Source organism: Pleurodeles waltl, chromosome 4_1, assembly GCF_031143425.1.
Source record: "Pleurodeles waltl isolate 20211129_DDA chromosome 4_1, aPleWal1.hap1.20221129, whole genome shotgun sequence".
Classification (NCBI taxonomy): domain Eukaryota; kingdom Metazoa; phylum Chordata; class Amphibia; order Caudata; family Salamandridae; genus Pleurodeles; species Pleurodeles waltl.
The window spans coordinates 336,870,506-336,887,288 of record NC_090442.1 but is presented as its reverse complement, the minus strand read 5'-3'; the positions used below and the strand labels follow the sequence as shown (position 1 = coordinate 336,887,288).

At 43.1% G+C, this 16,783-nt stretch overlaps 1 protein-coding gene across 4 annotated transcripts in view; it reads right to left on the bottom strand.

The window, feature by feature from the left end:
• The window catches only part of PTPRO (protein tyrosine phosphatase receptor type O), an 814,046-nt gene extending 798,105 nt beyond the window's left edge, over positions 1-15,941 (bottom strand). The window contains exon 1 of one of the 4 annotated variants that reach the window (XM_069228459.1): positions 15,477-15,941. In XM_069228459.1, the coding sequence (XP_069084560.1) occupies positions 15,477-15,551 (75 nt within the window). In that variant the 5' untranslated portion in view covers positions 15,552-15,941. The remainder of the gene's footprint in view (positions 1-15,476) is intronic. The other 3 variants (XM_069228458.1, XM_069228461.1, XM_069228460.1) reach the window with 3 other exon arrangements.
• Between the last annotated feature and the right edge of the window lie 842 nt (positions 15,942-16,783).

Sequence of the window (16,783 nt, the reverse complement as noted above, 5' to 3'; positions counted from 1 at the left end):
TTGTCCTCACACAAAGCGGTTTCCAACCCCCTGGAGTGTGTCTGGGGCCAGGACAGGGAAAGGCAGGATCTTGTGCACTTCAAAGACTTCTCTTTGAAGTTTGCCTATTTCTAATAAATAAATCGGTATAAGTAATGGACCTCTGACACCACAAAGTTAAAATCGTTCTGGACTGAGGAAATTCTGCCAGGAAGAAGAGCTAGATGCGGTAGGTGGGACTGCCACTTTGCCTGTTGCTTTGTTGTGCTGGCCTGCTGCTTGCTGCTTCTGTGCTGGGAGTGAAGGAACTGGACTCGGCTTTCTACATCCTGCTTCCAAGGGTTCTCGAATGGCTTGCACTGAGCTTGCCTCCTGTTAAGAAGTCTCAGGACCATCCAAGACTTGCTTTGCCAGTGCCTGGCCTCTTCTGTTGAGAGTCCTGACTTGCCAAGTTGTGCCAACTCCAGTCCCTGGGCCCAACAATCAAGTATGCAGTACAGGAGATCGCACAGTGTAAACTGGCCCTGGTTTACAGACTTGTAGAAACATATGTTTAAAACCTGACAGGCGCCGTTTATTGTTCAACGTACTAATGCAAATTATTTTGGTGGTCCCACCCTGGCTCTAGGCTAGAATATTTTGCCTGTTGAGAAATCAGTATTTCTCCCAGTCACAGAAACACCACAACCCATTTGTTAACAACAAGTGGCTCCTTCACAAATGGCTCTGCTGGTAGAGTTACTTAAATACTGTTGCCTCCTGGTAATAAAGAGCCCCCCTCCCTTCTTGATTACTAAAGAACATAGAACCACCATATCTCTAAAGTCCATAAGACAGAAAAATCCCTTATTTTTGAGATTCACGTATCTCAGGAGGTGTTTGGCTCCATGCGTACTGTAGTCTGGCTTGGGATCTCCCAGTATCACACCAAGCTTTCTGTCTATGCTGCTATTGCACAGTGGCCACATCATGATGGAGCATTTCGGATAGAGAGAGTCAAGCCCCATCTGTTCTTCATCTAGGCATTGATAAAACGGGAATTCACTGGCTTTTATATTTTGCATGTGTGATCGCAACAGAGATCTTTTAGAAGCAGGCACCAATGCCCACAACTCTCAGTACACAAAGAGTATTTTATTAACGTCTACATTATGGGGCAAAGATTGTTTCTTCTCCCGGTTTCCAGATGTGAAGGAAGCATTGCAGGAACTAGTATTTGCATTAGAGATCTCACTGATGTGCCTTATTACAGTGGTATATTTCTGGTGCGTATCTATCTTTGCTACTTTCTTTTGCGAGTATTCAAATAGTCAGAATGAGCCTTCTCGTAAACTCTCATTGGTTAATTTGCAAATTACTAAAAATACCTGGTCACTTTATTGACATTAGCTAATCTAAAATAATGATGGTTAGCAGGGCAACTGCATTTAGTAGACTGCATGTTGTTGATAGGCAATCACATGAAGCAGTGAGATGTTTTGACTCTTTGCTCCATCAGTAGTCACAGTTCTGTGGCTTGGTATTAATATTAATAGGCACCCTTCTGCTTCCATCGATCTGTGATCTGCTCTTTTAATATCTTTCCCCACTGCCGCTCGCTTGGAGACACATTTTCTAATTAGCTGACTGCAGCCTTCCATAGCTGAAAGCTGCTCTATCATTTGCAAGGTTGAGAGGTCCAGTCAGTGAGTGAAGGAAACAGTAACAAAAAGAGTCCTTGCATTTTCCATTCAAGGCAACCACATACCGCTGGTTTCCACAACAATGTGTCTCACCGAGAGGCAGTAAAATAGTACAAAGCAAAAAGAGCAGCTGCAGGTAGAATTATGCCCGAGGTGGCGCATAGTAACCACTATCAAAGCCTTTAATGAGTAGTATTACATTTTTATTGCGTCGTGCATTTAATATGTTCACCACAATATGGTGGCTGACATCTTGCATTAGATGCACAAAGGGAATCATAAGCTCTTATCCTTGAAAGTATTCCTGCAGATGGGTGAAGATTCACAGGTTTTTCTCTATTCACAAAAGCTACTGAAAGTAAGCCTGGAAAGCTGTGCCAGTCGTGTGTTTTCGGCATGCTACTGAGAACGACCTGCGACATGTTTCATGAATTGCTGTTTTCTCAGTATGGAATTGTACACTTGTGCAATTTCACATTTTATTTTTTCCTCTTTTTTCTGTTTTTTTCTGTTAGGAGAAATCACTTTCCTCCCCAGGGAAGTATATTTCAATTCCCTCTTCTGTATGCTTCTGTTATGATGTGGAGGATAGGGGTCAGTCTAATGAGGAAAGGGCCAGCTACTGTGTGTTGCCTCCAAGGATTCAAATATGGTTTTTCCAAGAGTTTAATAATACCACTGTGGAACAGGGTTTACTAGTTGAAACAAGACCAGAAATATATTCTCAATTCTGTGCTTTTCATTATTATACGTGTATTAATAGAGCTAAATTGTGTTTCACCCTGTCAAGACGTGCAAGCCTAGGGGTTTTTCAAGGCGACAAAATTGAAAAACATAAATCATGTTATAATATAGGCATTATTCCACATATTAAGTGACAAGTAATTCCCAAGTAGGAAAACCCTGTGACTTAGTGAATGCGGTCTACACCATCTATATTATTGTTAAAACCAGTGCCTAAAAAGCAAGAAAGAAGAAAAAGGAAAGATCAAGTTTTTTGAAAAATAAAGTTCTGAAGACAAAGGTAAAGAACTTAGGTATGCTGAAACTTTTTCCTTGTGCAGCTCATAATGCACTGACAATGGCAGGAATTACAGTCATAAGAGTAAAAAATATACCTGTTTTCCCTATAGGTAAATACAAATGGTCTCTGTGGTCACTAAGGAAGATACAAATCTCCAGTATGCTATCCTAGGAGAGAGAAAAATAACTGATGAAAGATAAGGTTCCAGAATGGTGTTGTTAGGGATTGATATTAATGTTAAGGTATCATACAGACTACATATGGGTTCAGAGAGCAGGGTACTGCTGACCGTACCCTGGCATCCATGCCCGATTCATTAGAAATAGAAATTCCTTGGGCGTAGTTTATATGTCCTCAATCTAAGACTGTATCATCTGTCAACACTAAGTGGGATACTGCTGGTCGTGGCTTAGTAAATCCTGCCAGATTTGATAGGCATAGTACTTCCTTGCGTACTGGTTATAGCATGAAAATAAACTTTTTGCAGTAAAATTCAGGCTCAAAAGGTTAATGACAAAATGTAAAGCTAGGTTAAATATCGATGAGTAGGGTGAATTGCCTTGTAATCCGAGTTAACTCCCGCCAAAAAAAATCTAGATTCTTGTACCCACATATGGATTTCAATTCTTATAAACACATAGGGCCAGATTCACAAAGGTAAACTTAGACTTTTGGTCTAAACTTAGCAGTGGCGGCTGACTTGTATTTACAGTGGGGGGGGGGGGGGTACAATAATATTATTATTTTTTTAAATGGCACTTACCTCACAGCATCTCCCTCTCTTCTCCTCTCATCGCCCGTCTGTCCTGGAAACTCCAAAACAGGACCCAGGAAACTGCACTTACCAATCCTGGTGCTGCTCTCATGCCGTTAAACAGCATGAGAGAAGCATCAGGATTGGAAGGAGCGGCCTCTTTCAGTGCTCACAAGAGCGCTGGAGGCATTGGCTTTCTCTAACCCAGCTGTCACAAGAGAGATGGGTTAGAGAAGGTGAAAGTGAGCATGGCAGGCTGGCCATCGCAAGATGGCTGGCCAAAGGGGCATGCACCCTTTAAACGAAACCACAGCGCTCCCTGCTGCCACTCAACGGCAATTTCCCCGCCTCATCCTGACACTCGGTTCAGGACTGGGTGCTGAAAAATAAAATGGTAATAAATAAACTTTATTACCAGTTTATCTTTCAGTACTAGGGGTATTTTTTTGTGGGACGACGCTCCTCTACTCTCGTGGAGGGGCCACCCCTGAAACCTAGAACAAAAGTCTACGTTTATAACTTTGGGAATTCACAAAGGGCATTTACAAGTGCTATCTTTAAGTCCGCACTATGGGCGGAGATCCACCCTGTGTGTGATGTAAAGATCGTACTCATAAATACCCTTTGTGAATTCCACAATCCTAGTCAGGGTAACTCACCAACACACACTAAATGAACCTGTGCTCAACCCCTGGTAGCATGGCACAAATCAATCAAGCTTAACTGAACAGCCAGTGTGTTAAGTATTTGTGCAACACTTCAAGCAGTAAAACAGTGATAACACCATGGAAAATGATACCACATCAGGTTAAACAAATAGGGCTTTATTTAATGAACAAAACAAGGCCAAAATGACAACAATCCAATTAGTAGAGGTCGAGATATGAATCTTTAAAGAATAAACGTAGTTGTAGTGCTTAAAAGCATAAAACACCAACCAGGACTATCTGGAGGGCGGGTCAGATACAGGGACCACCCTCTGACTACTGAAACAGTATTTGGGTATGGAGTTGCATCGACTTGAGACAAGATGCGAGGAGCAAAGGAGGTGATGCATTGGCGTAGATCCCTAAGATGTAGGCATTGCATTGGCTCCAAGCAGCGCAAAGTCAAAGAGGCGTCAGGAATGGAGGTGATGCACTGTGCAGTCAATATTCCCATCCTCACAGTAGCAATGATGTACCAGCATCAACAGCGATGCAGTGTCCTTGATCCTCACAGTAGCAGAGATACACTGCCGTCAATGGAGATGCACTGGTTCTGAGCGGCGCAACAGCACTGATGCATGGCTTTTGGACTGGAGCAGCAGCCACTTCTAAGGGCCCAGGACTGAATTGGCACCGCTTGGCAGGGCAAGACGTGCAGCAAGCAAAGTCCAAGTGCTGTAGGTGATGCAGTGGAAGTCTTTTGTGTCCATGAGACGTCAGGAGAACAGGAGGCAAGCCAGAAAGCCAATGAAGTCACTTTGGTTCTGGGTTGAAGAGATACAGGTCTAGTCCTTCTCAATACCAGGCAAGGAGGATAGCAGGTCAGTACAGCAAAGCAAGACTCCAGTCGAGTTTTCAGCAGCACAGCAGTCCTTCTTGCTGGTAGAGTACCCACAGGGCCAGATGTGTACTGAAGTGGTGGTGTCAGAGGGCCAGTACTCATACCTGGTTGTACCTTTGAAGTGAGGGAGATTTCAAAGAGAGGCCTTTAAAGTGCATAGAGTCCCTGCTCTTTCTGCCCTGGCTCCAGATTCACTACCGTGGGTATGCAGAACTTTGTGTGGGGACAGGACATTTTCTATTTAGGTGTAAGTGTCAGTACCCTCCCCCCCCCCATCCTTGACAGGATTTCCCATCAAGCTGTTGATGGCCATCAGTCACACCTAAGCTCCCTTTGTGTGTGGCTGTCTGGAGGGAAGCTCAGCTGCAACCCATCCCAGATGTGTTTTGGAGACAGACAGAGGGCACCAAATGGTTAAAATAAGGAAATGCCAACTTTCTAAAAGTACAATTTTCAAAATTACTATTTAAAATATGACTTCACCATAAGTTGTGATTTTAAATTGTGATTCTAGAGACACCAAACCTTGGGGGTCCCATCTTTTCCCAAATGGAAATTACACCTGTAACATTTATTAAGTCAAGCCTAATGCTATCCTATGTGAGAGATAGGCCTTGCAGTAGTAAAAAACGAATTGAAGAGTTTTTTTTACTAGTAGTACATGTAAAACTTAAAAGTACATGCCCTACTTTTTAAAGACGGTGCACCCTTCCCTTGGGATGTCTAAGGTCGACATTAGGGGTGACTTACGTGTATTGAAAAGGAGGGTTTGGACCTGGCAAGACGGTTAACTTGCCAGGTCGACCTGGCAGTTTAAAACTGCAAACACAGGCTCTGCAATGGTAAACCTGCGACATGTTGAAGGTCTACTTAAGTGGGTGGCACAATCAGTGCTGCAGGCCCAGTAGTAGCATTTAATGTACAGGCCCTGTGCACAGGTAGTGCACTTTACTAGGGACGTATAAGTAAATTAAATATGCCAATTGTGGATAAGCCAATGTTACCATGTTCTAAGCAGAGAGAAGATGTACTTTCGCACTAGATAGCAGCGGTAAAGTGCCCAGGGTCCTAAGGCCAACAAAATCGAGGTCCACAAAACAGGAGTTGTGAAGGCAAAAAAGTTAGGGAAAACCACGCCAAGGATGCCAGGACTAAGATATACATAGACAATTTGTGCCATGCTTTGGTGCAACTGTTTCTCTGCCTTCTATGTCTGTGCCTTCTTCTTTTATTCCTCAAGATTGTTGAGAGGCTGTTTTTATTTCCTACACTTGTGGCGTTGTGCCATTCTCGCCAGAAGCTTGAAGAATAAATAATAGGGCAATGACACAAAAGGGACAGAAAGAGGAAAGTTGCACAGACAACTTACAAATAGTCTATGCGCTTTTGTATTTGCCTGTGTTATCAATATACATCTAGAATTATTGGCTTTTGCACTGTTTGTCAAGAAAGGAGTGCACAATCAAAAGGCCTTATACTTGCAGATTTACAAAAATGTCAAGGTTAACACTGCATCATGAGATGCTCAAAATGTTCATTAGTGACTTGTCATTCATTTGCAGCTCTACAAGCTATTGTTTCAATGGTTCTCTTAGAGTTATAACTCATCTTTTCCTCTGGAGTTTACAATCACCCTCTTCCCTTGCCTATACTCTTTTCCACTGGGAGTCCAATCATCTGGCCATTGGCCTCTTTTAATTAGGCTCTACCCCTTTCAGACACAGTCTTCATCTCGATAGGCAGGAGTCTCATTCCATACTCTGCACCCACTTTGTCCTTGAATCAATTTCTTTGGGCTTTTGTAAATCAGGTAGAATGATTCCTCTTATTCACTAGTCCTACTTGTACTCACTGCGCCTTTAAGGGCCTAGCTTACAGCAGACTCTCTGTTGTACTCTCAGCATGAACCATTTGTCATTTCTGAGGTTAGCAGTTTAGTTGTGTGCATGTAAAAGCTATTGCCAGACCCAGAGGGACCTCTAGCTAAGAGGCACCATGTGGTTGTTGGCCTTCCAGATTTGAAAGTAAATTGAGTCTCACTGTCCTTCCAAGGGTGCCCTATTCAGATTAATTTACCTTAAGGACTCTCTTCCTGGAGCCTGCAGTCTGCATGGCTGATAGAGTTGCCAGTGGGCTTTCAACATGCATATTATACCTTCTCATTGTTTTTAATTGAAGTGTTGTTTTTTCCATTAGCATAGAAAAATAGAAGATGTTATTAAATAAATAGAAGACTGAATTAAAGGAAGCAAGTGTACCATTCCCCGCTCCATGGGGTACTACACCTATAAAGGAAGTAACTGTTTCTCTCTCTCTTTAGTAGTTGTCTGATGGTTTGTGTGTAGATTTCTTCCTATTCACATTTGTTTCTTTCTTGCAACTTTTTTGTCATCAAATCCAGCATGTGTGCTTATTCGCTATAAATTTGTAATGAAACTGCAATAGCAAGTCATCCACTACCTGAAGACTGTCCCATTCTCCAATAGCCACCATTGTGCTATCTGTTGCTATGCCGTGTTGCTCTCCAGTGGTAAGCCACCCTAGCTCTTCTCTTTAATTCCAGGTTTTTAGTTACTTTCTACAGGATTGGGTCTTGACTCTCCTTTGAAAAGTTACTAATACGCCTTTAACAGCATACCTCTCTCTAATTCCTAATGATGTTACTCTACTTCAGTGCAATAATTGGTCGTCTCCCAGTATCATGATTTACTTATCTCCAGTAACCAGCTGCCCTAATCACCAAGAACAGAATTACAAATTATGTTTAGCTGGCCAACCTAAACTTTAAGAATATATTTTCTGTCATCCTACATCAGACATATCAGAATTCCTTATGAATATTATGAAACAGCAGCATGCTCCACTGTTAGAAATGGGGTTTCTAGTTGGCAGTCAGTTTGCACCCTGTCCAAGTAGGTACCCTCATTCAAGTCAGGGTAAGGGAGTCACGCTCCAAAGATAACCCCTGCTCACCCCCTTGGTAGCTTCCCACAAGCAGTCAGGCTTATCTCAGAGGCAATGTGTTAAGTATTTGTACCCACACACAGTAACTCAGTGAAAACACTACAAATGGTCACCACACCAGTTTAGAAAAATAGCCAATAGTTACCTAAGTAAAACAAGGCCAAATTACAAAAATCCAACATACACAAGCAAAGATATGAATTCTAAAAAATAAATCCCAATAGAAGTACTTACAAACACAGTAGCTCCAACTGGTGCTATCATGGCGTTGTGACAGAGTTGTTCCCAACAGTTCAACGCCACTTGCGAGGGAGTGCAGCGCTGGTCACAGATTCACACGGACCCCAGGTACAGTACCTTAGAAATGAAGCAGAGTCAAAGATGTGGCACGGAGTTAGGGAGGTGAGGCGTCACTGGAGCCAGGGTGGCCTTGGTTCTCTACTGCTACGTTCCTATACTGCTTACTGCTATGCAGGGGAGGTGAGGAAAATAAGGTTTCTTATGGAGGCAGCAGAGGTTAGGCGGCATAGGCAGCAAGGTGGTCATTCCTTACAACCCAGGGGGTCGATGAGTCCAGCGGGTCAAGATGCGATGAGGTGACTTCGCAGTGTTGCAGTTACACCACTGGGCCACAGATGCTGCGGTGGAGTCACGTGTCATGGACGTCTGTGACACAGCACTTGGGACTCACGATTTTGCAGGACTTCCAAGGTGCTGCTGTAGCATTGGGCCTGTGGTGCTGGTTGCGGCTGTTGCACTTCAGCTGGGAAAACGGCTTCGGGTGCAGGCAGCGGTGCTGAGTTGGGCTGTGGCACCAGTTCTGGAGTTGTCTGAAGTCAGTGCGCCTGATTCTTCTTGTTTTTCTGCCAGACTTCACTCCCAAGGGCCCAGAAACTGAGGTGGGCACCTCTTGGCAAGTCGGGGTCCTCAGCAAGAGAACCCAGGCGCTGGCAGGTGATGTCCCTGAGACTTCATAACAGGAAGCAAGCTCAGTCCAAGCCCTTGGAGAAACTTCACAAGCAGGATACAAAGCAAAGTCCAATCTTTGTCCTCTCCAAAACAGAAGCAGCAACAGCGGTCCAACCCAGCGAAGCACACACAGCAATGGGGCAGTACTACCCCTCACAGCTCTTCAGCTCTTCTCCTTAGCAGAGTCTCCTCTTGATCCAGAAGTGTATTGAAATTCTGGGGTTTTGGATCAAATAATTATACTCATTTCTTTTTTGAAGTACGCAAACTTCAAAGGAAGTCTTTGTAGTTCACAAGACACTGACGTTCCTGCCCTGGCCCCAGACACACTCCAGGGGGTTGGAGACTGCTTTGTGTAAGCACAGGCAGAGCCCTATTCAGGTGCAAGTGTCAGCTCCTCCCACCACTCTAGCCCAGGAAGACTCTTAAGGATATGCAGGGAACACCTCAGCTCCCTTTCTGTGACTGTCTAGAGTGAATTCACAAACAGCCCAAATGTCATCCTGACCCAGACGTGTATTCCAGCAGACAGGCAGAGGCACAGAAAGGTTAAGTAAGAAAATGCCCACTTTCTAAAAGTAGCATTTTCAAACTTGCAATCTAAAAATCACCTTCACCAAAAGATGTATTTTTAAATTGTGAGTTCAGAGATCCCAAACTTCACATCTTTATCTCCTCCCAATGGGGAACTGCACTTAAAAGATATTTCAAGGGAATTCCAACGTTAACCTATGAGAGGGATAGTCCTTGCAATAGTGAAAACTGAATTTTGAAATATTTCACTATCAGGACATGTAAAACACAGTAGTACATGTCCTACCTTTCAAATTCACTCCACACTGCCCAAGGGGCTGCCTTGGGCCTACCTTATGGGGAACATACATGTAGAAAAAGGGAAGGTTTGGACTTGGAGAGTGGGTGCACTTGCCAGTTTGAACTGCCAGTTCCAAACTTCCCACACAGACACTGCAGGGGCAGGTCTGAGACATGTGTACAAGGCTACTCATGTGGGTGGCACAATCAGTGTTGCAGGCCCACTAGTAGCAGTTAATTTACAGACCCTAGGCACCTCTGCTGCACTTTACTAGGAACTTACTATTAAATCAAATAAGCCAATCATGGATAAACCGATCACCAATATCATTTAGACAGAGAGCACTTGCACTTAAGCACTGGTCAGCAGTGGTCAAGTGCTCAGAGTCCTAAAGCCAACAGAAACAGGTCAGAAAAAACTAGGAGGAAGGAGGAAAAAAGTTTGTGGATGGCACTGCAAAAAGAGCCAGGTCCAACATCCACCCTATATAGACCCTCTTAATAAGCATTGGTAAAGCCAATAGATTTCGCCTCTGTCTTTTTTTCTATGTAACTGACTTCCAAATATTAAATAAATGTTATAATAATGTTTGTTTTATTAAATTAAAAACAAACATTATTATATCATTTTTCTAATATGTATAAGCCAGTTACATAGAAAAAAGACAATTGGCATGTGTGTTAGCAGACAGAAGATGGAAAAAGACAGAAGATGGCAGAAGAAAGAAGAAAAAAACACAAGACGGGAGAAAACACAAGACGGGAGAAGACATAAGAAAGCAGAAGACAGAAGGTGGAAGGAGACAGAAGACAGAAGAAGATGGAAGGCTTGAGAAGGCTTGAGAAGACAGAAGACCAAAGAAGACCGAAGGTGGAAGAAGGCAGAAGGTGGAAGAAGACAGAAGGCGTGAGAAGACAGAAGACGTGAGAAGACAGAAGACGTGAGAAGAGTGCAGACATAAGAAGACAAGACATAAGATGGCATGCAGTAAAGAGGACAGCGAAGACAGAAGAGGGTATGCCAAAAAGAAGACAGACGGCAACAAAGAAAGAAGACAGAGAAGAAGGCATCAAAGAAAGAAGACATCAGCAAAGTAAGAAGATGGCATGGTGGAAAAATATAAAAAAGAAGACAGTAATGAAGAAGGATGACAGAGAACATGGCAGTGAAGAAAGAAGAAGTAAGGGAAGAAAGAAGACGGCAAGAAGAAGAAAGAAGTACCTTCAGTGTCACAGCGAGAGAAAGGGCACTGGCCAGTGTTCAATAGGAAGTGACCGGACAGAGTACTTAGTCCACAGGCAACTTGATGGCAAGATCAGCAAAGAAGATGAAGATGACGACAGGAAGCGTCGTGAAGACGACATGCTGGCCAATCCGAAGCAGCTAAATCAGAGCGACTTTGGAGCAAGACAATGGTAAGTTGAGGTAAGTAAGGGGTTGGTTCCTAGCCCCTTTTAAATGTTTTTTTTTACTCACAAAAGGTTTTGTAAGCATGCGCGCAAGCGCATGCGCAGGCGAAACCTAAAAATGACAGTAAGTCGGTTTTCCACATGGGCAAAAGGTGAATGTCATTGTTTGAAATGCACAAACCAGAGAGCAGTTTGGTATGGATAATTGAAGTGAGAACACTTTTAGGATCAATCAATATTGAAAGTATTTTATATTTCAGTGTCATAAATCTGGACTAAAGAACACAAACCTTAATAGGTATTAGGAAAATACCAGCGTCTAAATTTTTATCAAGCCAATCACAGTGAATTTTGCAAACCTATTAACTGTTTATAGTCTATCTGGACAACAGACCTTGCTTCCAATTTCTTCACTAACAGAGCTGACTAAACAGTACATCGGAGGTGCTATTTATGATGACATTTGGATACAGGTTGTCTTAGAGGATGATCTCTAGTATAAGCTAATTAAAACACTACGTTGCAAATTGAGATCCTTTCCCGCTGTATAATTTTGAACTTTCTGCGGTTGTTCAAAAACAAATACAGGGGCTAAAGTACTCTGTTAATATCAATATTTGGCAATGTCTCCTCTAGTAATACCTTATAAAACATATATAGTAATCCAGTCCTTGACATTGGTAACAAAGAAATCAATAAGATAGTGACAGATCCCGTATGTATAAGCAATCATCATTGGTGAGTTAAACAGAAGTAGAGTATCAAATTCTCTAAGATCATATTTGGGCAGAGAATCTAGTTCAAGTGATCCTACCTTGCTGCTGTAAAGTTAGAGCTGTGGCCATACATTTCACATCGGATGTAAGGGAAATGAATGACTGTGCCTAGAAGGGATTTTTATAGCACGGTTTATCATAATCTTTGAAGGTAGAGAACATTTTGCTCCATTCTGAAGGCTCTTTGTCTGCCATATTTTAAAAACATGTATAAAAGTAAAGTTTAATATGTTCACTAAAATCCAAATATTTGTTCACAACACTAAACACCTCCCTAGCAGTAAACACAAGCTTAAAAAAATCTACAATATCCTATCTTTCATAATTACCAGGTTTGTCAGAGCAACCTAATTGTGTACTGTGGGCTGTTTAGCAAATTATTAGACATGATGCAGCTTTTCAACTAATTTCATTTTCCCAAATTTGTCAATTGTGATCTTAAACAGAAGCACCAAAATGCCAAAGGATCACCTAAAGATCACAAGTTGGTTCAAGCTCAGCATTACTAATAAATTGTGCTGTGGATGGCCTCACCTTAGAGGGATTTAATATAGTGAAAATCCACAAAGTTTAGAGCACAGAAAGGAGGTATATTTTGAGTGCATAAAATTTATAAACCAGACATCCGTCAGCTGACCCCTAACTTGTCATGTCCCAGAATGTATGATGCAACAGCCATGAAAAAACAAAAATGAACAGCAGGTGAAGTAGTCCCGGGGAGCAGGAGAGTTGAGGACCCCATGTACTCTTTTTATGGCTACTTTGAAAAACCCAGCCAGGGGGCAGGGTGATGGAAATAGCCCTGCATATTTTTTATTAAGGCCCATAGCATCCTTGATAGACCACTCCATACATACATGCATTATCACGGAGCACTAATTGGCAGCAGCTGAACCATGCATCCTATGTTAGCTTCATTAGTACACCAAAATATTTTATCTCTTTTAAACAGTATATTTTTGTGTAACGTATAATATAATATACAAAACATATCGAGATTGTATACCTTGCACAACGAGGTTTTCAGTTTAAAGTCTATCTCAATCAGGGAGATATTTGGAACGATACATACATTTACAACATACTAAATAAAATCAGAAATCTGTTCAGATTTAGTGAATTCCATTGTATTGTGAATCCATCAACATCATCTCGCCCTTTAATCGTTATCTGCACCATAGCTATTAGAAAGGGAGTACAGTAACTTTATTGTTAGCGTATGTCTAAAATCATGGTAAAATAAAGTAAGTGTGGTGGTTTCTGCAGCCGAAAACCATACAAGATGCCCTCAGGTTACCACACTGTGTTGTTCATAAAGGTTGGCAGTTCAGCCATTTCCTCTATGGGGTACATACTTTTAAATGTAGGAAGTACACTGAACTAGTTTATCTGAACGAGCGAGAGATTTACATTATGCTCAGTATTTCCAGCTTGTCTTTTACCAAGACCTTAAATTCTGATTTACAATTTCCTCATTCTAACAATTTCTTCCAGACATACCACACTCTGCAGTTCCTTCCAAAACAAGTGTGCTGCTACGTGAAGCATAGTCAATGAACGTTGCCACAGCTACAATAACTGGTACAATTTAGGGTTTGCTCAAGTAAAACTACATTGTAATGGAAAGAGGAGGTGCCGGGCTAGCCACTGCACCACATGAAAGCAAGACCAGTTATAGACCAACCAGTTCAACTGTGGGTGGGTTCCTGACTTTAAGTACCTCCACCACGGCACACCCTTCATGTGTTCCATATGCCACAAAGTAGCCGGTAGCTCAGTGATCCCATAGCAATCAATGTTGCCTCCTTATAGGCCCCCATAAATAGTGCAGACATGAGGCCACAATTATTTTGACTGATAAGCATCTGACCATTCAAGCAGAATTGTGTTGTGTGCGATCTCACAAGACTCACTGGGTGCATCTATAGTTTATGGTTGGAAAGAAATTACAGACAGCCGTGATTGTATATGAACTCTAAGTAAACGGCTTCAGATTTCCTCCTACATGTGCTCTGTTCATTCATGTTAATCAGGATTTTGTATTTAGTGAGTTGATTGAAAATTTAGTAACTCATCGATACAGGATCTGTGCCTCCAAGGGATGGTACAAACAATTTACTGTATGATCTAATGGTGTCTTTTGAATGTGCCCAGTCTGAAATGAGATAAGTACTCCCTTTAATGAAGGTGGAAAGATTTTTGCATGACTCAGCACACTGGAAAATTCTGCAAGGAATATACATTTAATATCCACAGTTGCAAAAACTCAATTCTACTTGCCACCTATTGGTTTTTGGCTACTTGAAGGGCCCCTGCGCTGTGACCCGTGTCTAATGACCCTGCTACGAGAAAGTTATGCTGGGGACCAAAGCGGTTGAACTGGAAGCAAGGCCTGCTTTAGTTTGGCACACAGAAGGTGGGGGTTCTGGGAAAGTGCACCTTCTGATCAGAGCTTCCTTGGAGTTAAATAATCCCTTCATCCATTGAGACGCATCCCGCTAGCTGCCCCTGAAATGCCACAGTAGAACACTTCCTCTTCGAACATACAAAGCTATAGACTTTGCGTGTAAATACCACAGCGCACGAGACTTCACTTTCTGCTTGTCTGTGTCACAGCCGTGCTGAAGGGACAGCTCCCGAGCCTAGACTGCACGTATAGCCTCGCAGCACGCCTACAGATTGACCCCTATATGGAGCACTGCCATAATGTCAATATTGCTTCATTATTGTGCAATTACATCCCAGCCTGGCCCAATAACATTTTAAAACACTACCCAGTGGAGACCAGCTGAATATGAGAGGCTCACTAATCACGTATGTCTAATAACAGGAGGTCAGAGGTCAAATCAATCTAATTTCAACGTACGTTTTAAAGTAATACAGTTAAATGTACCTTTCGGATAGCTGTTGTGAATCCAACGGACTGTCCTAACAATCGGCCGCAAAACACAACAAAAATAACGCCCTATTCCTATTCAGTGTGGGCAGTGCTTTACCAATGATTGCATTTTAACAGATGTCCGCGAGGCAGGGTTGTGTCAGCAGTTAGGTGTGACAAGTTCATGTTTTGCTTGCACTTTCGGTGTTCCGAACGCGCGTAGATTTTAGCACCAACGTTTAACGCACGGAGTTTAGCGTTAACAATTTATACCTATGCATGCACATGCAATCCACCTCACAATGATGAATTTAAAAAGATTTAAGGAATTAGGGACGGCCCTTGAAATAGACGCAGATTTGCCTCCCAGCTCTGCTAGAAACAGAAACGGTGGAGAGGCAGCCTGGGTGAAAGTGACCTCATTCTGCCTGAGGAAGCACATTCTAACAACCCGACCTTTGATGTCAGCTCCTATTATTTATAGCAAAGAGGCACGAGGGGCTGGCACACACTGGCATCGGCACGACCACCCAAACAAAAGCACTGCATGTATACACAGCTGGCCAGACGCCGTGCCCTGGCCACATATGTGTTGTGCCAGGGAATCAACAACCAACCTGCTGTACCACGGATAGAGGGGAGGGGGGTTGGGCTGGGAGGTCGCTTCCCGTCCTCTTACCTTGATGCACAAAAGCAGGCATACCAGGGGGTAAATCATCGAGCTGCCTCGCCCCTTTTGCCAATAACGGGGCATTGACTTGAAATGGCAGCTCCTCAGCTCAGACTCGGCTCCAAATGTTAACAATGGCGAATTGCAGCCGTATCAGTTGCGCCGGTCCGCGCGCCCGGCTCCCAGGGTGCACATAAATCCCGCGCCTTCCACTTATTTTGCGGTTATTTGAACGCCTGCGCTCCGGCACGGCCTGCCTGCGGGTTTGCTTAGCAGAGATTGTAGGAAGGCACAGGGAGGGGTGCTCTCCAGACCATCTGCCCTCTTGGAAGCATGCTCAGCCGGCAACAGACGGAGGCAGCCGGGCTCCTCTGCTAGTTTCCGTGAGCGAATGAACGAGCCCTGCATTCCTCTCCCAGCGCAGGAGCTGTCAGCCTCCTCCCTGTTTCATAGCAGCCAGATCACCCCTCCCCCGAGAGCCTGCTGTCTGTCCCCGGTCTCTTATCTCCACAGGCTGCGATAAGATGCTTTTCATTTTGAAAAGTGACTTTCTATCTACGTGTGCCGATAAGACACATGTACTTTTTGGGTACAACCTGATCTTATTTTTAGCAAATGGGATGACTTTTTAGTACACCGAACGGTCCACACGAAGTCAGTGATCAGCCTTCTGACATTTTGTGTTAAACAGAAAACGATACATTTTTATCTGTGAACGATGTATCGTATTTCTTCCTGTGATGCGTTGGGCATTTTTCTCTTGGCGTGCACGCTTTCATGGTGTGTAGAGCAATGACATCCCAGATATAGCGCAAACACACCATGCTAAGTAGTCGCAGCGCTTTACTTGATTGCGCTGATTGTTCGAACCTTTAAGGGAAAATACAAATCAGAATTTGAGCTCAGATATCGCTTTAACTCCGTTAGCAATAAGGTCATACCGAAAACGCGATCCAACATATGTGCGTTTAGATTCCTGTTTTATTAAGAGGTGCATTTGTGTTTACATTTACAAAAGTGCCCTAGCATCGGCATACGGAGGATTACATATCTAGAAGAAACTCTGCTTTGGTACTCTTCTCGTGAGAAAACTGAGTTTACAATTACATTTAACTAACCCGTGGTAATGGTGCCTTCGATAAATTTGACTGTAAATATGAGGTGCGTGGCTAAAAACAGAAGGTGCCCGGCAGGTATCCCTCTAATAACATTTTCCCAGGACTGTGTGCGTACACATTCCCCCGTAATATTAATTTCAACACATGGCGATCCTTTCTGCGAACGAGTTGTGTCACTTTTGAGTGACAAACAACAGG